Raw genomic sequence first — 22,076 nt, forward strand, 5'->3', positions numbered from 1 at the left:
ATCCCTTATAGTCCCAGTGCGATTGGCGACGATGACTCTTGAGGAGAATCTTTAGCGTCGTGCTACGTGAAGTGCAGCAAACACGAACAGTCAATGTGGAAGTTCGCGTTCCTTTTGAAGCAGAGGACCGATTTAGTGCGTGCCCTTGCGATCCCGCAAAGTCCCAGTGCGATTGGCGACGATGACTTTCGAGGAGATTCTTTAGAATCGCGCTACGTGAAGCGCCGAAAGCACTCAACGTCAAAGTCGTATTTTGCGTTTCTATTATAGCAGAAAAGCGATTTAGAGCGTGCCATTGCGAACCCGCATAGTCCCAGTGCGATAGGCGACGATGACCCTTGAGGAGATTCTTTAGCGTCGTGCTACGTAAAGTGCCGCAAACAAGAACAGTCAATGTGGAAGTTCGCGTTCCTTTTGAAGCAAAGGACCGATTTAGAGCGTGCCGTTGCGATCCCTTATAGTCCCAGTGCGATTGGCGACGATGACTTTCGAGGAGATTCTTTGGCATCGTGCTATGTAAAGTGCCGAAAGCACTCAACGTCAAAGTCGTATTTTGCGTTTCTATTGAAGCAGAAAAGCGATTTAGAGCGTGCCCTTGCGATCCTGCATAGTACCAGTGCGATTGGCGACGATGACTCTTGAGGAGAATCTTTAGCGTCGTGCTACGTGAAGTGCCGCAAACACGAACAGTCAATGTGGAAGTTCGCGAAATTCGCGTTTGACTCTTCGTGTTTTTTGCACTTCACGTAGCACGACGCTAAAGAATCTCTCTAAAAGTCATCGTCGCCAACTGTACTGGGACTAGCGGGATCGCAAGGGCACGCTCTAAATCGGTCCTCTGCTTCAATAGAAACGCGAAATTTGACTTTGACTTTTCGTGTTCTTGGCACCTCACGTAGCACGACGCCAAAGAATCTCCTCAGAAGCTATCGTCGCCAATCGCACTGGGACTATGCGGGATCGCAAGGGCACGCTCTAAATCGGTCCTCTGCTTCAATAGGAACGCGAAATTCGACTTTGACTTTTCGTGTGTTCGGCACTGCACGTAGCACGACGCTAAAGAACTTCTTCAAAAGCCATCGTCGCCGATCGCACTGGGACTATGCGGGATCGCAATGGGACGCTCTAAATCGGTCCTCTGCTTTAATAGGAACGCGAAATTAGACTTTGACTTTTGTGTGATCGGCACTTCACGTAGCACGACGCCAAAGAATCGCCCCAAAAGTCATCGTCGCCAATCGCACTGGGACTATGCGGGATCGCAAGGGCACGCTCTAAAACGGTCCTTTGCTGCAATAGGAACGCGAAATTCGACTTTGACTTTTCGTGTTTTCTGCACTTCACGTAGCACGACGCTAAAGAATCTCTTTAAAAGTCATCGTCGCCAATCGCACTGGGACTAGCGGGATCGCAAGGGCACGCTCTAATTTGGTCCTCTGCTTCAATAGGAACGCGAAATTTGACTTTGACTTTTCGTGTTTTTGGCACCTCACGTAGCGCGACGCCAAAGAATCTCCTCAAAAGTCATCGTCGCCAATCGCACTTGGACTATGCGGGATCGCAAGGGCACGCTCTTAATCGGTCCTCTGCTTCAATGGGAACGCGAAATTCGACTTTGACTTTTCGTCTCTTCGGCACTTCACGTAGCACGACGCTAAAGAATCTCCTCAAAAGTCATCGTCGCCAATCGCACTTGGACTATGCGGGATCGCAAGGGCACGCTCTTAATCGGTCCTCTGCTTCAATAGGAACGTGAAAATCGACTTTGACTTTTCTTGTTTTCGGTACTTCACGTAGCACGACGCTAAAGTATCTCCTCAAAAGTCATCGTCGCCAATCGCACTGGGACTATGCGAAATCGCAATGGCACGCTCTTAATCGGTCCTCTGCTTCAATAAGAACGTGAAATTCGACTTTGACTTTTCGTGTTCTTGGCACCTCACATAGCACGACGCTAAAGAATCTCCTCAAAAGCCATCGTCGCCAATCGCACTGCGACTATGCGGGACCGCAAGGGCACGCTCTTAATCGGTCCTCTGCTTCAATAGGAACGCGAAATTTGACTTTGACTTTTCGTGTTCTTGGCACCTCACATAGCGCGACGCCAAAGAATCTCCTCAAAAGTCATCGTCGCCAAACGCACTGGGACTATGCGGGATCGCAAGGGCACGCTCTAAAACGGTCCTTTGCTTCAATGTGAACGCGAAATTTGACTTTGACTTTTCGTGTGTTCGGCACTTCACGTAGCACGACGCTAAAGAATCTTCTCAAAAGTCATCGTCGCCAATCGCACTGGGACTATGCGGGATCGCAAGGGCACGCTCTAAATCGGTCCTCTGCTTCAATAGGAACGCGAAATTTGACTTTGACTTTTCGTGTTCTTGGCACTTCACGTAGCACGACGCTAAAGAATCTCCTCAAAAGTCATCGTCGCCAATCGCACTGGGACTATGCGCGATCGCAAGGGCACGCTCTAAAACGGTCCTCTGCTGCAATAGGAACGCGAAATTCGACTTTGACTTTTCGTGTTTTCGGCACTTCACGTAGCACGACGCTAAAGAATCTCTTGAAAAGTCATCGTCGCCAATCGTACTGGGACTAGCGGGATCGCAAGGGCACGCTCTAAATCGGTCCTCTGCTTCAATAGAAACGCGAAATTTGACTTTGACTTTTCGTGTTCTTGGCACCTCACGTAACACGACGCCAAAGAATCTCCTTAAAAGTCATCGTCGCCAAACGCACTGGGACTATGCGGGATCGCAAGGGCACGCTCTAGAACGGTCCTTTGCTTCAATGTGAACGCGAAATTCGACATTGACTTTTCGTGTGTTCGGCACTTCACGTAGCACGACGCTTAAGAATCTTCTCAAAAGTCATCGTCGCCAATCGCACTGGGACTATGCGGGATCGCAAGGGCACGCTCTAAATTGGTCCTCTGCTTCAATAGGAACGCGAAATTTGACTTTGACTTTTCGTGTTCTTGGCACCTCACGTAGCGCGACGCCAAAGAATCTCCTCAAAAGCCATCGTCGCCAATCGCACTGCGACTATGCGGGATCGCAAGGGCACGCTCTACAACGGTCCTCTGCTTCAATGGGAACGCGAAATTCGACTTTGACTTTTCGTCTCTTCGGCACTTCACGTAGCACGACGCTAAAGAACCTTCTCAAAAGTCATCGTCGCCAATCGCACTGGGACTATGCGGGATCGCAAAAGCACGCTCCAAATCGGTCCTCTGCTTCAAAAGGAACGCAAAATTCGACTTTGACTTTTCGTGTTTTCGGCACTTTACGTAGCGCGACGCTAAAGAATCTCCTCAAGAATCATCGTCGCCAATCGCACTGGGACTTTGCGGGATCGCAAGGGCACGCCCTAAATCGGTCCTCTGCTTCAAAAGGAACGCGAACTTCTTCATTGACTGTTCGTGTTTGCGGCTTCTCACTTAGCACGACGCTAAAGAATCCCCTCAAGAGTCATCGTCGCCAATCGCACTGGGACTATGCGGGATCGCAACGGCACGCCCTAAATCGGTCCTCTGCTTCAAAAGGACGCGAACTTCTTCATTGACTGTGTTGCGATCCCGCATAGTCCCAGTGCGATTTGCGACGATTACTCTTGAGGAGATTCTTAAGCGTCGTGCTACGTGAAGTGCCGCAAACACGAACAGTCAATGTGGATGTTCGCGTTCCTTTTGAAGCAAAGGACCGATTAAGAGCGTGCTCTTGCGATCCCGCATTGTCCCAGTGCAATTAGCGACGATGACACTCGAGAAGATTCTTTAGCGTCGTGCTACGTGAAGTGCCGAAAACACGAAAAGTCAAAGTCGAATTTCGCGTTCCTATTGCAGCAGAGGACCGTTTTAGAGCGTGCCCTTGCGATCGCGCATAGTCCCAGTGCGATTGGCGACGATGACTTTTGAGGAGATTCTTTAGCGTCGTGCTACGTGAAGTGCCAAGAACACGAAAAGTCAAAGTCAAATTTCGCGTTCCTTTTGAAGCAGAGGACCGATTTAGAGCGTGCCCTTGCGATCCCGCATAGTCCCAGTGCGATTGGCGACGATGACTTTTGAGAAGATTCTTTAGCGTCGTGCTACGTGAAGTGCCGAACACACGAAAAGTCAAAGTCGAATTTCGCGTTCACATTGAAGCAAAGGACCGTTTTAGAGCGTGCCCTTGCGATCCCGCATAGTCCCAGTGCGTTTGGCGACGATGACTTTTGAGGAAATTCTTTGGCGTCGTGCTACGTGAAGTGCCGAAGAGACGAAAAGTCAAAGTCGAATTTCGCGTTCCCATTGAAGCAAAGGACCGTTTTAGAGCGTGCCCTTGCGATCCCGCATAGTCGCAGTGCGATTGGCGACGATGACTTTTGAGGAGATTCTTTAGCGTCGTGCTTCGTGAAGTCCCGATCACACGAAAAGTCAAAGTCGAATTTCGCGTTCCTATTGCAGCAGAGGACCGATTTAGAGCATGCCCTTGCGATCCCGCATTGTCCCAGTGCGTTTGGCGACGATGACTTTTGAGGAGGTTCTTTAGCGTCGTGCTACGTGAAGTGCCGAAGAGACGAAAAGTCAAAGTCGAATTTCGCGTTCCCATTGAAGCAGAGGACCGTTTTAGAGCGTGCCCTTGCGATCCAACATAGTCCCAGTGCGATTGGCGACGATGGCTTTTGAGGAGGTTCTTTAGCGTCGCGCTAAGTAAAGTGCCGGAAACACGGAAAGTCAAAGTCGAATTTCGCGTTCCTTTTGAAGCAGAGGACCGATTAAGAGCGTGCCCTTGCGATCCCGCATAGTCCCAGTGCGATTGGCGACGATGACTTTTGAGGAGATTCTTTAGCGTCGTGCTACGTGAAGTACCGAAAACACGAAAAGTCAAAGTCGAACTTCGCGTTCCTATTGAAGCAGAGGACCGATTTAGAGCGAGCCCTTGCGATCCCGCATAGTCCCAGTGCGATTGGCGACGATAGCTTTTGAGGAGATTCTTTAGCGTCGCGCTACGTAAAGTGCCGAAAACACGAAAAGTCAAAGTCGAATTTCGCGTTCCTATTGAAGCAAAGGACTGTTTTAGAGCGTGCCCTTGCGATCCCGCATAGTCGCAGTGCGATTGGCGACGATGACTTTTGAGGAGATTCTTTAGCGTCGTGCTTCGTGAAGTCCCGATCACACGAAAAGTCAAAGTCGAATTTCGCGTTCCTATTGCAGCAGAGGACCGATTTAGAGCATGCCCTTGCGATCCCGCATTGTCCCAGTGCGTTTGGCGACGATGACTTTTGAGGAGGTTCTTTAGCGTCGTGCTACGTGAAGTGCCGAAGAGACGAAAAGTCAAAGTCGAATTTCGCGTTCCCATTGAAGCAGAGGACCGTTTTAGAGCGTGCCCTTGCGATCCAACATAGTCCCAGTGCGATTGGCGACGATGGCTTTTGAGGAGGTTTTTTAGCGTCGCGCTAAGTAAAGTGCCGGAAACACGGAAAGTCAAAGTCGAATTTCGCGTTCCTTTTGAAGCAGAGGACCGATTAAGAGCGTGCCCTTGCGATCCCGCATAGTCGCAGTGCGATTGGCGACGATGGCTTTTGAGGAGATTCTTTGGCGTCGCGCTACGTGAGGTGCCAAGAACACGAAAAGTCAAAGTCAAATTTCGCGTTCCTATTGAAGCAGAGGACCGATTTAGAGCGTGCCCTTGCGATCCCGCTAGTCCCAGTGCGATTGGCGACGATGACTTTTGAGCAACTCGACAATTGAAATCATTGCTAGCCATAATTCACTTTTGCCTCCCTTTCTGACTCTAAGACCATCAGCACTAAGAGAAAGATTCACATCATACCTCGCTCTATTTTTATTTAAAGATTGATACACACTACCATCTTTTAAATCGGTCAGTAGCTTAGGATCTCTATTACTTCTTTTTCTTGCTTCATTATCCATAAGATCTGCCAAATTCCTACGTTCAAAAAAAATATTAAAAGTGCAGCAACATCAAAAATGTAAAAATGACCAAAATTGGTTGACACTTTGCAGATGGCACATTCACCAACATTACTTTCACCATGATAATGAAAACAGCTTTTACAATAAAAATGTTTAACAGCTGGTACTGGAGGTGCTAAGCTCTGAACAAATGTAAGAATCTGATAAGAGGAAGTTAGTAAATTATGGTTTGTAGGGAGAAACTTGCAGGTAGTTTCAATGAGCCGCTGCAAACCATTCTTAGAAAGCTTGTTTTTTAAGTACAAATTCATAATGTCTAGAATACCCTCAAGAACAGAGAGATGACAGAGAGGAGAAGGATACAATTGGAGCTCAGAAAAAAGAATAGCTTTAGAAAGTGCATTGTCTGCTGAACGGATGTTTTCTGTAGATTCATCCAATTCACCTATTTCTAACACATTATTTGACTCAGAATATTGAGACAAATCATGCTGTTCTTCTTCAGCTTCTGATCCACTGTCACTGCTCTGTTTTTCTGAATCAGAGTGTGTCTCTTCATGATCACTGTTATTGTCACTTGAACTTTCATTATCATTGTCACTTGAACTTGCATTCATGTTTAAGTTGGATGGAGAAAGAAATAATGCTTCAATGTTGGTGGGGATGACACGAGAGCAAGTTGATGTGGATGTGGGGTATTCTTTAAGAGGAGTGCTCGAATAGCTAGGGTCCTCCACAGATGTATCCAATTGATCTAGAAGTCAAAAGAGAAAAGTATTTAAAATATCTTGTCTCAATTTTACTTGAGAAACAATATTGAGAATATACAAACTTACCAGTAGCCAATAGTGTTTGGTCATGGGCAGATGAGTTCAAGCCTTTCTGAATATTTTCCTCTGAAATAAGAGAAGTGTCCTGCAAAAAAAAAAAATTGACTTCAACAACAACATAATAACAAGTGCAACAAGTGTCTACTCTCCTTTGTTGTTCTTTTATGCATATTTTTTAACTTAAGCAAAAACAAAGACAGTAAGGTACTTAATTTTTGACAGAACAAGCTAAGGATTATCAGGTGCTACCACAAGGAACTCAGATTCATCACATCTCATTTTCACTTACTTGTAAGAAACAATTTATTTGTTTCCTGGTAAAAGTGCCCCTCAAAATACAAGTGAGCAAAATATATACATTTCCAGTTTCCTATGTACTTTGAGGTGATCCTTTTTAATAAATACCAAGATCTGTGTCTGCTCTGTTAGGTTATTTGAGCAGAATAAAAATAGGAGAAACAAAGAAAGTGTAGTAGATACCTAAAGTTTAACAGCTTGAAACAGCTGCATCTTACTGACCCCTCAAACAAGCTCTAAATCGGTCCTCTGCTTCAATAGAACGCGAAATTCGACTTTGACTTTTCGTGTGTTCGGCACTTCACGTAGCACGACGCTAAAGATCTCCTCAAAAGTCATCGTCGCCAATCGCACTGCGACTATGCGGATCGCAAGGCACGCTCTAAATCGGTCTCTGCTTCAATAGGAACGCGAAATTCGACTTTGACTTTTCGTGTTTTCGGCACTTCACGTAGCACGACGCTAAAGAATCTCCTCAAAAGTCATCGTCGCCAATCGCACTGGCACTATGCGGGATCGCAAGGGCACGCTCTAAATCGGTCCTCTGCTTCAATAGAAACGCGAAATTCGACTTTGACTTTTCGTGTTTTGGCACTTCACGTAGCACGACGCTAAGAATCTCCTCAAAAGTCATCGTCGCCAATCGCACTGTCCCATGCGATTGGCGACGATGACTTTTGAGGAGATTCTTTAGCGTCGTGCTACGTGAAGTTCCAAACACACGAAAAGTCAAGTCAATTTCGCGTTCCTATTGAGCAGAACCGTTTCAGAGCGTGCCCTTGCGATCCCGCACGTCCCGTGCGATTGGCGACGATGACTTTTGAGAGATTCTTTAGCGTCGTGCTACTTGAAGTGCCGAAAAACGAAAAGTCAAGTCGAATTTCGCGTTCCTTTTGAGCAGAGGACCGATTTAGAGCGTGCCTTTCGATCCCGCCATTGTCCCATGCGATTGGCGACGATGACTTTTGAGGAGATTTCTTAACGTCGTGCTACGTGAAGTGCCGAACACCGAAAAGTCAAGTCGAATTTCGCGTTCCATTGAAGCAAGGGACCGTTTTAGAGCGTGCCCTTGCGATCCCGCATAGTCCCAGTGCGTTGGCGACGATGACTTTTGAGGAGATTCTTTAGCGTCGTGCTACGTGAAGTGCCGAAGACACGAAAAGTCAAAGTCGAATTTCGCGTTCCCATTGAAGCAGAGGACCGTTTTGAGCGTGCCCTTGCCGATCCCCTCTCCGCGTGCGATTGCGACGATGACTTTTGAGGGATTCTTTAGCGTCGTGCTACGTGAGTGCCGAAACACAAAAGTCAAGCGAATTTCGCGTTCCTATTGAGCAGAGGACCGATTTAGAGCGTGCCTTGCGATCCCGCACAGTCCCAGTGCGATTGGCGACGATGACTTTTGAGAGATTCTTTAGCGTCGTGCTACGTGAAGTGCCGAAAACACGAAAAGTCAAAGTCGAATTTCGCGTTCCTATTGCAGCAGAGGACCGATTTAGAGCGTGCCCTTGCGATCCCGCATAGTGCCAGTGCGATTTCGACGATGACTTTTGAGGAGATTCTTTAGCGTCGTGCTACGTGAAGTGCCGAAAACACGAAAAGTCAAAGTCGAATTTCGCGTTCCTATTGCAGCAGAGACCGATTTAGAGCGTGCCCTTGCGATCCCGCATAGTCCCAGTGCGATTGGCGACGATGACTTTTGAGGAGATTCTTTAGTGTCGGCTACGTGAAGGCCGAACACACGAAAAGTCAAAGTCGAATTTCGCGTTCACATGAAGCAAAGGACCGATTTAGAGCGTGCCCTTGCGATCCCGCATAGTCCAAGTGCGTTTGCGACGATGACTTTTGAGGAGATTCTTTAGCGTCGTGCTACGTGAAGTGCCGAAAACACGAAAAGTCAAAGTCGAATTTCGCGTTCCTATTGCAGCAGAGGACGTTTAGAGCGTGCCCTTGCGATCCCGCATAGTCCCAGTGCGTTTGGCGACGATGACTTTTGAGGAGATTCTTTAGTCGTGCTACGTGAAGTGCCGAACACACGAAAAGTCAAAGTCGAATTTCGCGTTCACATTGAAGCAAAGGACCGTTTTAGAGCGTGCCCTTGCGATCCCGCATAGTCCCAGTGCGTTTGGCGACGATGACTTTTGAGGAGATTCTTTAGCGTCGTGCTACGTGAAGTGACGAAGACACGAAAAGTCAAAGTCGAATTTCGCGTTCCATTGAAGCAGAGGACCGTTTAGAGCGTGCCCTTGCGATCCCGCATAGTCCCAGTGCGTTTGGCGACGATGACTTTTGAGGAGATTCTTTAGCGTCGTGCTACGTGAAGTGCGAAACACACGAAAAGTCAAAGTCGAATTTCGCGTTCTATTGCAAGCAGAGGACCGTTTTAGAGCGTGCCCTTGCGATCCCGCATAGTCCCAGTGCGATTGGCGACGATGACTTTGAGGAGATTCTTTAGCGTCGTGCTACGTGAGTGCCAAACACCGAAAGTCAAAGTCGAATTTCGCGTTCCTATTGAAGCAGAGGACCGATTTAGAGCGTGCCCTTGCCATCCCGCACAGTCCCAGTGCGATTGGCGACGATGACTTTTGAGGAGATTCGTTAGCGTCGTGCTACGTGAAGTGCCGAAAACACGAAAAGTCAAAGTCGAATTTCGCGTTCCTATTGAAGCAGAGGACCGATTTAGAGCGTGCCCTTGCGATCCCCCAGTGCCCGTGCGATTGGCGACGATGACTTTTGAGGAGATTCTTTAGCGTCGTGCTACGTGAAGTGCCGAAACACGAAAAGTCCAAGTCGAATTTCGCGTTCCTATTGAAGCAAAGGACCGATTTAGAGCGTGCCCTTGCGATCCCGCATAGTCCCAGTGCGTTTGGCGACGATGATTTTGAGGAGATTCTTTAGCGTCGTGCTACGTGAAGTGCCGAACACACGAAAAGTCAAAGTCGAATTTTCGGTTCCTATTGCAGCAGAGGACCGATTTAGAGCGTGCCCTTGCGATCCCGCATAGTCCCAGTGCGTTTGGCGACGATGACTTTTGAGGAGATTCTTTAGTGTCGTGCTACGTGAAGTGCCGAACACACGAAAAGTCAAAGTCGAATTTCGCGTTCCATTGCAGCAGAGGACCGTTTTAGAGCGTGCCCTTGCGATCCCGCATAGTCCCAGTGCTTTGGCGACGATGACTTTTGAGGAGATTCTTTAGCGTCGTGCTACGTGAAGTGCCAAACACACGAAAGTCAAAGTCGAATTTCGCGTTCCTATTGAAGCAGAGGACCGATTAGAGCGTGCCCTGCGATCCCGCACAGTCCCGTGCGATTGGCGACGATGACTTTTGAGGAGATTCGTTAGCGTCGTGCTACGTGAAGTGCCGAAAACACGAAAAGTCAAAGTCGAATTTCGCGTTCCTATTGCAGCAGAGGACCGATTTAGAGCGTGCCCTTGCGATCCCGCATAGTCCCAGTGCGTTTGGCGACGATGACTTTTGAGGAGATTCTTTAGCGTCGTGCTACGTGAAGCCGAACACACGAAAAGTCAAAGTCGAATTTCGCGTTCCATTGAAGCAGAGGACCGATTTTAGAGCGTGCCCTTGCGATCCCGCATAGTCCCAGTGCGTTTGGCGACGATGACTTTTGAGGAGATTCTTTAGCGTCGTGCTACGTGAAGTGCCAACACACGAAAAGTCAAAGTCGAATTTCGCGTTCCTATTGAAGCAGAGGACCGTTTAGAGCGTGCCCTTGCGATCCCGCATATCCCAGTGCGTTTGGCGACGATGACTTTTGAGGAGATTCTTTAGCGTCGTGCTACGTGAAGTGCCGAAAACACGAAAAGTCAAAGTCGAATTTCGCGTTCCTATTGAAGCAGAGGACCGTTTAGAGCGTGCCCTTGCGATCCCGCATAGTCCCGTGCGTTTGGCGACGATGACTTTTGAGGAGATTCTTTAGCGTCGTGCTACGTGAAGTGCCGAAACACGAAAGTCAAAGTCGAATTTCGCGTTCCATTGCAGCAGAGGACCGATTTAGAGCGTGCCCTTGCGATCCCGCATAGTCCCAGTGCGTTTGGCGACGATGACTTTTGAGGAGATTCTTTAGTGTCGTGCTACGTGAGTTGCCGAACACACGAAAAGTCAAAGTCGAATTTCGCGTTCCATTGAGCAAGGACCGTTTTTGAGCGTGCCCTTGCGATCCCGCATAGTCCCAGTGCGATTGGCGACGATGACTTTTGAGGAGATTCTTAGCGTCGTGCTACGTGAAGTGCCGAACACACAAAAAGTCAAAGTCGAATTTCGCGTTCCTATTGCAGCAGAGGACCGTTTTAGAGCGTGCCCTTGCGATCCCGCATAGTCCCAGTGCGATTGGCGACGATGACTTTTGAGGAGATTCTTTAGCGTCGTGCTACGTTGAAGTGCCAAACACACGAAAAGTCAAGTCGAATTTCGCGTTCCTATTGAAGCGAGGACCGATTAGAGCGTGCCCTTGCGATCCCGCATAGTCCCAGTGCGATTGGCGACGATGACTTTTGAGGAGATTCTTTAGCGTCGTGCTACGTAAAGTGCCGAACACGAAAAGTCAAAGTCGAATTTCGCGTTCCTATTGCAGCAGAGGACCGATTTAGAGCGTGCCCTTGCGATCCCGCATAGTCCCAGTGCGATTGGCGACGATGACTTTTGAGGAGATTCTTTAGCGTCGTGCTACGTGAAGTGCCGAAAACACGAAAAGTCAATTCGAATTTCGCGTTCCTATTGAAGCAGAGGACCGATTTAGAGCGTGCCCTTGCGATCCCGCATAGTCCCAGTGCGATTGGCGACGATGACTTTTGAGGAGGTTCTTTAGCGTCGTGCTACGTGAAGTGCCGAACACACGAAAAGTCAAAGTCGAATTTCGCGTTCCTATTGAAGCAGGACCGTTTTGAGCGTGCCCTTGCGATCCCGCATAGTCCCAGTGCGTTTGGCGACGATGACTTTTGAGGAGATTCTTTAGCGTCGTGCTACGTGAAGTGCCGAACACACGAAAAGTCAAAGTCGAATTTCGCGTTCCTATTGAAGCAAAGGCCGATTTAGAGCGTGCCCTTGCGATCCCGCATAGTCCCAGTGCGATTGGCGACGATGACTTTTTGAGGAGATTCTTTAGTCGTCGTGCTACGTGAAGTGCCGAAACACACGAAAAGTCAAAGTCGAATTTCGCGTTCAATTGAAGCAGAGGACCGTTTTAGAGCGTGCCCTTGCGATCCCGCATAGCCCCAGTGCGTTGGCGACGATGACTTTTGAGGAGATTCTTTAGGTCGTGCTACGTGAAGTGCCGAAACACGAAAAGTAAAAGTCGAATTTCGCGTTCCATTGAAGAAGGACCGTTTAGAGCGTGCCCTTGCGATCCCGCATAGTCCCAGTGCGTTTGGCGACGATGACTTTTGAGGGATTCTTTAGCGTCGTGCTACGTGAAGTGCCAAAACACAAAAAGTCAAAGTCGAATTTCGCGTTCCTATTGAAGCAGAGGACCGATTTGAGCGTGCCCTTGCGATCCCGCAAGTCCCAGTGCGATTGGCGACGATGACTTTTGAGGAGATTCTTAGGTCGTGCTACGTGAAGTGCCAAAAACACAAAAGTCAAAGTCGAATTTCGCGTTCCATTAAGCAGAGGACCGATTTAAGCGTGCCCTTGCGATCCCGCAAGTCCCAGTGTTTTTGGGCGACGATGATTTTTGAGGAATTCTTTAGCGTCGTCTACGTGAAGTGCCGAAACACGAAAAGTAAAAGTCGAATTTCGCGTTCCTTAAGCAAGGACCGTTTTTGGCGTCCCCTTGCGATCCCGCATAGTCCCAGTGCGTTGGGCGACGATGACTTTTGAGGAGATTCTTTAGCGTCGTGCTACGTAAAGTGCCGAAAACGAAAGCAAAGTCGAATTTCGCGTTCCTATTGAAGCGAGGACCGTTTAGAGCGTGCCCTTGCGATCCCGCAAGTCCCAGTGCGTTGGCGACGATGACTTTTGGGAAATTTTTAGGTCGTGCTACGTGAAGTGCCGAAAACACGAAAAGTCAAAGTCGAATTTCGCTTTCCATTGAAGCAAGGACCGTTTAGAGCGGCCCTTGCGATCCCGCAAGTCCCGTGCTTTGGGCGACGATGACTTTTAGGAGATTCTTAGCGTCGTGCTACGTGAAGTGCCAAAACAGGGGGGGGGGGGAAAAAAAAAAAAGTGCGTTGGCGACGATGATTTGAGGAGATTCTTAGGTCGTGCTAGTGAAGTGCCAAAACACAAAAGTCAAAGTCGAATTTCGCGTTCCATTGAGCAAGGACCGTTTGAGCGTGCCCTTGCGATCCCGCATAGTCCAGTGCGTTGGCGACGATGACTTTTGAGGAGATTCTTAGCGTCGTGCTACGTGAAGTGCCGAAACACAAAGTCAAAGTCGATTTCGCGTTATGAAGCAGAGGACCGTTTAGAGCGTGCCCTTGCGATCCCGCATAGTCCAGTGCGATTGGCGACGATGACTTTGAGGAGATTCTTTAGCGTCGTGCTACGTGAAGTGCAAACACGAAAAGTCAAAGTCGAATTTCGCGTTCTATTGAAGCAGAGGACCGATTAGAGCGTGCCCTTGCGATCCCGCATAGTCCCAGTGCGTTGGCGACGATGACTTTTGAGAGATTCTTTAGCGTCGTGCTACGTGAAGTGCCGAAAACACGAAAGTCAAAGTCGAATTTCGCGTTCATTGAAGCAGAGGACCGTTTAGAGCGTGCCCTGCGATCCCGCAAGTCCAGTGCGTTGGCGACGATGACTTTTGAGGAGTTCTTAGCGTCGTGCTACGTGAAGTGCCGAAAACACGAAAAGTCAAAGTCGATTTCGCGTTCCTTTGAAGCAGAGGACGTTTAGAGCGTGCCCTTGCGATCCCGCAGTCCAGTGCGATTGGCGACGATGACTTTTGAGGAGATTCTTAGCGTCGTGCTATGAAGTGCGAAACACGAAAGTCAAAGTCGATTTCGCGTTCCATTGAAGCAAGGACCGTTTAGAGCGTGCCCTCATCCCGCATAGTCCCAGTGCGATGGCGACGATGACTTTTGAGGAGATTCTTAGCGTCGTGCTACGTGAAGTGCCGAAACAAAAAAAAAAAAAAAAAAAAAAAAAAAAAAAAAAAAAAAAAAAAAAAAAAAAAAAAAAAAAAAAAAAAAATTTTAGGTGGGTTCGGGTCCAAAAACAGAAAAGAAACCGATTTGCTTTCCTTTTACAAGGCCGTTTGGCGCCCCCTTAGATTAGTGCGTTGGCACGTTTTTTTGGGAACAGGGTCAGTGAATCCGCCAAAAAAGCAAAGCAAATTTGCTTTCCTTGAACGAGGCCTTTTTTTGGCGTCCCCTTGGCCCCCGTACCCCGTCTTTTGGCACGTTTTTTTGGGAACAGGGTCACTGAAGGGGCCCAAAAAAAAGAAAAGCAAATTTGCTTTCCTTGGGCAAAACCGTTTTGGGCGTCCCCTTGCGCCCCGATAGTAGTGCTTTGGGCGTGCTTTTGAGGGACAGGGTCAGTGAATCCGCCAAAAAAAGAAAAGCAAATTTGCTTTCGGCAAAACCGTTTGGGCGTCCCCTTGCGCCCCCCCTAGAGTTTTTTGGGCGTGCTTTTGAGGGACAGGGTCAGTGAATCCGAAACAAAAAAGAAAAGCGTTTGCTTTCCTTGAACGAGGCCTTTTGGGAGGTTTGCTCTAAATCGGTCCTCTGCTTCAATAGGAACGCGAAATTCGACTTTGACTTTTCGTGTTTTCGGCACTTCACGTAGCACGACGCTAAAGAATCTCCTCAAAAGTCATCGTCGCCAATCGCACTGGGACTATGCGGGATCGCAAGGGCACGCTCTAAATCGGTCCTCTGCTTCAATAGGAACGCGAAATTCGACTTTGACTTTTCGTGTGTTCGGCACTTCACGTAGCACGACGCTAAAGAATCTCCTCAAAAGTCATCGTCGCCAATCGCACTGGGACTATGCGGGATCGCAAGGGCACGCTCTAAACGGTCCTCTGCTTCAATAGGAACGCGAAATTCGACTTTGACTTTTCGTGTGTTCGGCACTTCACGTAGCACGACGCTAAAGAATCTCCTCAAAAGTCATCGTCGCCAATCGCACTGGGACTATGCGGGATCGCAAGGGCACGCTAAAATCGGTCCTCTGCTTCAATGGAACGCGAAATTCGACTTTGACTTTTCGTGTTTTCGGCACTTCACGTAGCACGACGCTAAAGAATCTCCTCAAAAGTCATCGTCGCCAATCGCACTGGGACTATGCGGGATCGCAAGGGCACGCTCTAAATCGGTCCTCTGCTTCAAAAGGAACGCGAAATTCGACTTTGACTTTTCGTGTTTTCGGCACTTCACGTAGCACGACGCTAAAGAATCTCCTCAAAAGTCATCGTCGCCAATCGCACTGGGACTATGCGGGATCGCAAGGGCACGCTCTAAATCGGTCCTCTGCTTCAATAGGAACGCGAAATTCGACTTTGACTTTTCGTGTTTCGGCACTTCACGTAGCACGACGCTAACGAATCTCCTCAAAAGTCATCGTCGCCAATCGCACTGGCACTGTGCGGGATGGCAAGGGCACGCTCTAAATCGGTCCTCTGCTTCAATAGGAACGCGAAATTCGACTTTGACTTTTCGTGTGTTTGGCACTTCACGTAGCACGACGCTAAAGAATCTCCTCAAAAGTCATCGTCGCCAATCGCACTGGGACTATGCGGGATCGCAAGGGCACGCTCTAAATCGGTCCTCTGCTTCAATGGAACGCGAAATTCGACTTTGACTTTCGTGTGTTTCGGCACTTCACGTAGCACGACGCTAAAGAATCTCCTCAAAAGTCATCGTCGCCAATCGCACTGGGACTATGCGGGATCGCAAGGGCACGCTCTAAATCGGTCCTCTGCTTCAATAGGAACGCGAAATTCGACTTTGACTTTTCGTGTGTTTGGCACTTCACGTAGCACGACGCTAAAGAATCTCCTCAAAAGTCATCGTCGCCAATCGCACTGGGACTATGCGGGATCGCAAGGGCACGCTCTAAATCGGTCCTCTGCTTCAATGGAACGCGAAATTCGACTTTGACTTTTCGTGTGTTCGGCACTTCACGTAGCACGACGCTAAAGAATCTCCTCAAAAGTCATCGTCGCCAATCGCACTGGGACTATGCGGGATCGCAAGGGCACGCTCTAAATCGGTCCTCTGCTTCAATAGGAACGCGAAATTCGACTTTGACTTTTCGTGTTTGCACTTCACGTAGCACGACGCTAAAGAATCTCCTCAAAAGTCATCGTCGCCAATCGCACTGGGACTATGCGGGATCGCAAGGGCACGCTCTAAATCGGTCTCTGCTTCAATGGAACGCGAAATTCGACTTTGACTTTCGTGTGTTCGGCACTTCACGTAGCACGACGCTAAAGAATCTCCTCAAAAGTCATCGTCGCCAATCGCACTGGGACTATGCGGGATCGCAAGGGCACGCTCTAAATCGGTCCTCTGCTTCAATAGGAACGCGAAATTCGACTTTGATTTCGTGTTTCGGCACTTCACGTAGCACGACGCTAAAGAATCTCCTCAAAAGTCATCGTCGCCAATCGCACTGGGACTATGCGGGATCGCAAGGGCACGCTCTAAATCGGTCCTCTGCTTCAATAGGAACGCGAAATTCGACTTTGACTTTTCGTGTGTTTGGCACTTCACGTAGCACGACGCTAAAGAATCTCCTCAAAAGTCATCGTCGCCAATCGCACTGGGACTATGCGGGATCGCAAGGGCACGCTCTAAACGGTCCTCTGCTTCAATAGGAACGCGAAATTCGACTTTGACTTTTCGTGTGTTCGGCACTTCACGTAGCACGACGCTAAAGAATCTCCTCAAAAGTCATCGTCGCCAAACGCACTGGGACTATGCGGGATCGCAAGGGCACGCTCTAAATCGGTCTCTGCTTCAAAGGAACGCGAAATTCGACTTTGACTTTTCGTGTTTTCGGCACTTCACGTAGCACGACGCTAAAGAATCTCCTCAAAAGTCATCGTCGCCAAACGCACTGGGACTATGCGGGATCGCAAGGGCACGCTCTAAATCGGTCCTCTGCTTCAATGGAACGCGAAATTCGACTTTGACTTTTGTGTGTTCGGCACTTCACGTAGCACGACGCTAAAGAATCTCCTCAAAAGTCATCGTCGCCAATCGCACTGGGACTATGCGGGATCGCAAGGGCACGCTCTAAATCGGTCCTCGCTTCAATAGGAACGCGAAATTCGACTTTGACTTTTCGTGTTTGGCACTTCACGTAGCACGACGCTAAAGAATCTCCTCAAAAGTCATCGTCGCCAAACGCACTGGGACTATGCGGGATCGCAAGGGCACGCTCTAAATCGGTCCTTGCTTCAAAGGAACGCGAAATTCGACTTTGACTTTTCGTGTGTCGGCACTTCACGTAGCACGACGCTAAAGAATCTCCTCAAAAGTCATCGTCGCCAAACGCACTGGGACTATGCGGGATCGCAAGGGCACGCTCTAAATCGGTCCTCTGCTGCAATAGGAACGCGAAATTCGACTTTGACTTTTCGTGTTTCGGCACTTCACGTAGCACGACGCTAAAGAATCTCCTCAAAAGTCATCGTCGCCAATCGCACTGGACTATGCGGGATCGCAAGGGCACGCTCTAAATCGGTCCTCTGCTTCAATAGGAACGCGAAATTCGACTTTGACTTTTCGTGTTTCGGCACTTCACGTAGCACGACGCTAAAGAATCTCCTCAAAAGTCATCGTCGCCAATCGCACTGGGACTATGCGGGATCGCAAGGGCACGCTCTAAATCGGTCCTCTGCTTCAATAGGAACGCGAAATTCGACTTGACTTTTCGTGTGTTCGGCACTTCACGTAGCACGACGCTAAAGAATCTCCTCAAAAGTCATCGTCGCCAATCGCACTGGGACTATGCGGGATCGCAAGGGCACGCTCAAAACGGTCCTCTGCTTCAATAGGAACGCGAAATTCGACTTTGACTTTTCGTGTTTCGCACTTCACGTAGCACGACGCTAAAGAATCTCCTCAAAAGTCATCGTCGCCAATCGCACTGGGACTATGCGGGATCGCAAGGGCACGCTTAAATCGGTCCTTGCTTCAATAGGAACGCGAAATTCGACTTTGACTTTTCGTGTGTTCGGCACTTCACGTAGCACGACGCTAAAGAATCTCCTCAAAAGTCATCGTCGCCAATCGCACTGGGACTATGCGGGATCGCAAGGGCACGCTCTAAATCGGTCCTCTGCTTCAATAGGAACGCGAAATTCGACTTTGACTTTTCGTGTTTTCGGCACTTCACGTAGCACGACGCTAAAGAATCTCCTCAAAAGTCATCGTCGCCAATCGCACTGGGACTATGCGGGATCGCAAGGGCACGCTCTAAATCGGTCCTCTGCTTCAATAGGAACGCGAAATTCGACTTTGACTTTTCGTGTTTCGGCACTTCACGTAGCACGACGCTAAAGAATCTCCTCAAAAGTCATCGTCGCCAATCGCACTGGGACTATGCGGGATCGCAAGGGCACGCTCTAAAACGGTCCTCGCTTCAATAGGAACGCGAAATTCGACTTTGACTTTTCGTGTGTTCGGCACTTCACGTAGCACGACGCTAAAGAATCTCCTCAAAAGTCATCGTCGCCAATCGCACTGGGACTATGCGGGATCGCAAGGGCACGCTCTAAATCGGTCCTCTGCTTCAATAGGAACGCGAAATTCGACTTTGACTTTTCGTGTGTTTGGCACTTCACGTAGCACGACGCTAAAGAATCTCCTCAAAAGTCATCGTCGCCAAACGCACTGGGACTATGCGGGATCGCAAGGGCACGCTCTAAATCGGTCCTCTGCTGCAATAGGAACGCGAAATTCGACTTTGACTTTTCGTGTTCGGCACTTCACGTAGCACGACGCTAAAGAATCTCCTCAAAAGTCATCGTCGCCAATCGCACTGGCACTATGCGGGATCGCAAGGGCACGCTCTAAATCGGTCCTCTGCTTCAAAGGAACGCGAAATTCGACTTTGACTTTTCGTGTGTTCGGCACTTCACGTAGCACGACGCTAAGAATCCTCAAAAGTCATCGTCGCCAATCGCACTGGGACTATGCGGGATCGCAAGGGCACGCTCTAAATCGGTCCTCTGCTGCAATAGGAACGCGAAATTCGACTTTGACTTTTCGTGTTTTCGGCACTTCACGTAGCACGACGCTAAAGAATCTCCTCAAAAGTCATCGTCGCCAATCGCACTGGGACTATGCGGGATGGCAAGGGCACGCTCTAAATCGGTCCTCTGCTTCAATAGGAACGCGCGAAATTCGACTTTGACGTGTGTGTTCGGCACTTCACGTAGCACGACGCTAAAGAATCTCCTCAAAAGTCATCGTCGCCAATCGCACTGGGACTATGCGGGATCGCAAGGGCACGCTCTAAATCGGTCCTCTGCTTCAATAGGAACGCGAAATTCGACTTTGACTTTCGTGTGTTCGGCACTTCACGTAGCACGACGCTAAAGAATCTCCTCAAAAGTCATCGTCGCCAACGCACTGGGACTATGCGGGATCGCAAGGGCACGCTTAAATCGGTCCTCTGCTTCAATGGAACGCGAAATTCGACTTTGACTTTTCGTGTGTTCGGCACTTCACGTAGCACGACGCTAAAGAATCTCCTCAAAAGTCATCGTCGCCAATCGCACTGGGACTATGCGGGATCGCAAGGGCACGCTCTAAATCGGTCTCTGCTTCAATAGGAACGCGAAATTCGAATTGACTTTTCGTCTTTTCGGCACTTCACGTAGCACGACGCTAAAGAATCTCCTCAAAAGTCATCGTCGCCAATCGCACTGGGACTATGCGGGATCGCAAGGGCACGCTCTAAATCGGTCTCTGCTTTAATAGGAACGCGAAATTCGACTTTGACTTTCGTGTTTTCGGCACTTCACGTAGCACGACGCTAAAGAATCTCCTCAAAAGTCATCGTCGCCAAACGCACTGGGACTATGCGGGATCGCAAGGGCACGCTCTAAATCGGTCCTCTGCTTCAATAGGAACGCGAAATTCGACTTTGACTTTTCGTGTGTTCGGCACTTCACGTAGCACGACGCTAAAGAATCTCTCAAAAGTCATCGTCGCCAATCGCACTGGGACTATGCGGGATCGCAAGGGCACGCTCTAAACGGTCCTCTGCTTCAATGGAACGCGAAATTCGACTTTGACTTTTTGTTTTCGGCACTTCACGTAGCACGACGCTAAAGAATCTCCTCAAAAGTCATCGTCGCCAAACGCACTGGGACTATGCGGGATCGCAAGGGCACGCTCTAAATCGGTCCTCTGCTTCAATAGGAACGCGAAATTCGACTTTGACTTTTCGTGTGTTCGGCACTTCACGTAGCACGACGCTAAAGAATCTCCTCAAAAGTCATCGTCGCCAAACGCACTGGGACTATGCGGGATCGCAAGGGCACGCTCTAAATCGGTCCTCTGCTTCAATAGGAACGCGAAATTCGACTTGACTTTTCGTGTGTTTGGCACTTCACGTAGCACGACGCTAAAGAATCTCCTCAAAAGTCATCGTCGCCAATCGCACTGGGACTATGCGGGATCGCAAGGGCACGCTCTAAATCGGTCCTTTGCTTCAAAGGAACGCGAAATTCGACTTTGACTTTTCGTGTTTCGGCACTTCACGTAGCACGACGCTAAAGAATCTCCTCAAAAGTCATCGTCGCCAACGCACTGGGACTATGCGGGATCGCAAGGGCACGCTCTAAATCGGTCCTCTGCTTCAATAGGAACGCGAAATTCGACTTTGACTTTTCGTGTTTTCGGCACTTCACGTAGCACGACGCTAAAGAATCTCCTCAAAAGTCATCGTCGCCAATCGCACTGGGACTATGCGGGATCGCAAGGGCACGCTCTAAATCGGTCCTCTGCTTCAATAGGAACGCGAAATTCGACTTTGACTTTTCGTGTGTTCGGCACTTCACGTAGCACGACGCTAAAGAATCTCCTCAAAAGTCATCGTCGCCAATCGCACTGGGAATGCGGGATCGCAAGGGCACGCTCTAAATCGGTCCTCTGCTTCAATAGGAACGCGAAATTCGACTTTGACTTTTCGTGTTTTCGGCACTTCACGTAGCACGACGCTAAAGAATCTCCTCAAAAGTCATCGTCGCCAATCGCACTGGGACTATGCGGGATCGCAAGGGCACGCTCTAAAACGGTCCTCTGCTCAATGGAACGCGAAATTCGACTTTGACTTTTGTGTGTTCGGCACTTCACGTAGCACGACGCTAAGAATCTCCTCAAAAGTCATCGTCGCCAATCGCACTGGGACTATGCGGGATCGCAAGGGCACGCTCTAAATCGGTCCTCTGCTTCAAAGGAACGCGAAATTCGACTTTGACTTTTCGTGTTTTGGCACTTCACGTAGCACGACGCTAACGAATCTCCTCAAAAGTCATCGTCGCCAATCGCACTGGGACTATGCGGGATCGCAAGGGCACGCTCTAAATCGGTCCTCTGCTTCAATAGGAACGCGAAATTCGACTTTGACTTTCGTGTGTTCGGCACTTCACGTAGCACGACGCTAAAGAATCTCCTCAAAAGTCATCGTCGCCAAATCGCACTGGGACTATGCGGGATCGCAAGGGCACGCTCTAAATCGGTCCTCTGCTTCAATAGGAACGCGAAATTCGACTTTGACTTTTCGTGTGTTCGGCACTTCACGTAGCACGACGCTAAAGAATCTCCTCAAAAGTCATCGTCGCCAAACGCACTGGGACTATGCGGGATCGCAAGGGCACGCTCTAAAACGGTCCTTTGCTTCAATGTGAACGCGAAATTCGACTTTGACTTTTCGTGTGTTCGGCACTTCACGTAGCACGACGCTAAAGAATCTCCTCAAAAGTCATCGTCGCCAAACGCACTGGGACTATGCGGGATCGCAAGGGCACGCTCTAAATCGGTCCTTTGCTGCAATAGGAACGCGAAATTCGACTTTGACTTTTCGTGTGTTTAGCACTTCACGTAGCACGACGCTA

The 22,076-nt window shown here is 49.1% G+C and overlaps 1 protein-coding gene across 1 annotated transcript; it reads right to left on the reverse strand.

Annotated features, from left to right (window-relative positions):
* Window positions 1–5,813: 5,813 nt before the first annotated feature.
* Window positions 5,814–6,836, reverse strand: LOC117640571. The gene is made up of 2 exons (XM_034377143.1): window positions 6,757–6,836; window positions 5,814–6,674 (listed from the first exon to the last, which is right to left on the reverse strand). Exon 2 carries the CDS (start codon window positions 6,535–6,537, stop codon window positions 5,869–5,871), a length of 669 nt encoding a protein of 222 aa, XP_034233034.1. The 5' UTR covers window positions 6,538–6,674; window positions 6,757–6,836; the 3' UTR covers window positions 5,814–5,868.
* Between the last annotated feature and the right edge of the window lie 15,240 nt (window positions 6,837–22,076).

The sequence above is a fragment of the Thrips palmi genome, unplaced genomic scaffold (genome assembly GCF_012932325.1).
Source record: "Thrips palmi isolate BJ-2018 unplaced genomic scaffold, TpBJ-2018v1 HiC_scaffold_12, whole genome shotgun sequence".
Classification (NCBI taxonomy): Eukaryota; Metazoa; Arthropoda; class Insecta; order Thysanoptera; family Thripidae; genus Thrips; species Thrips palmi.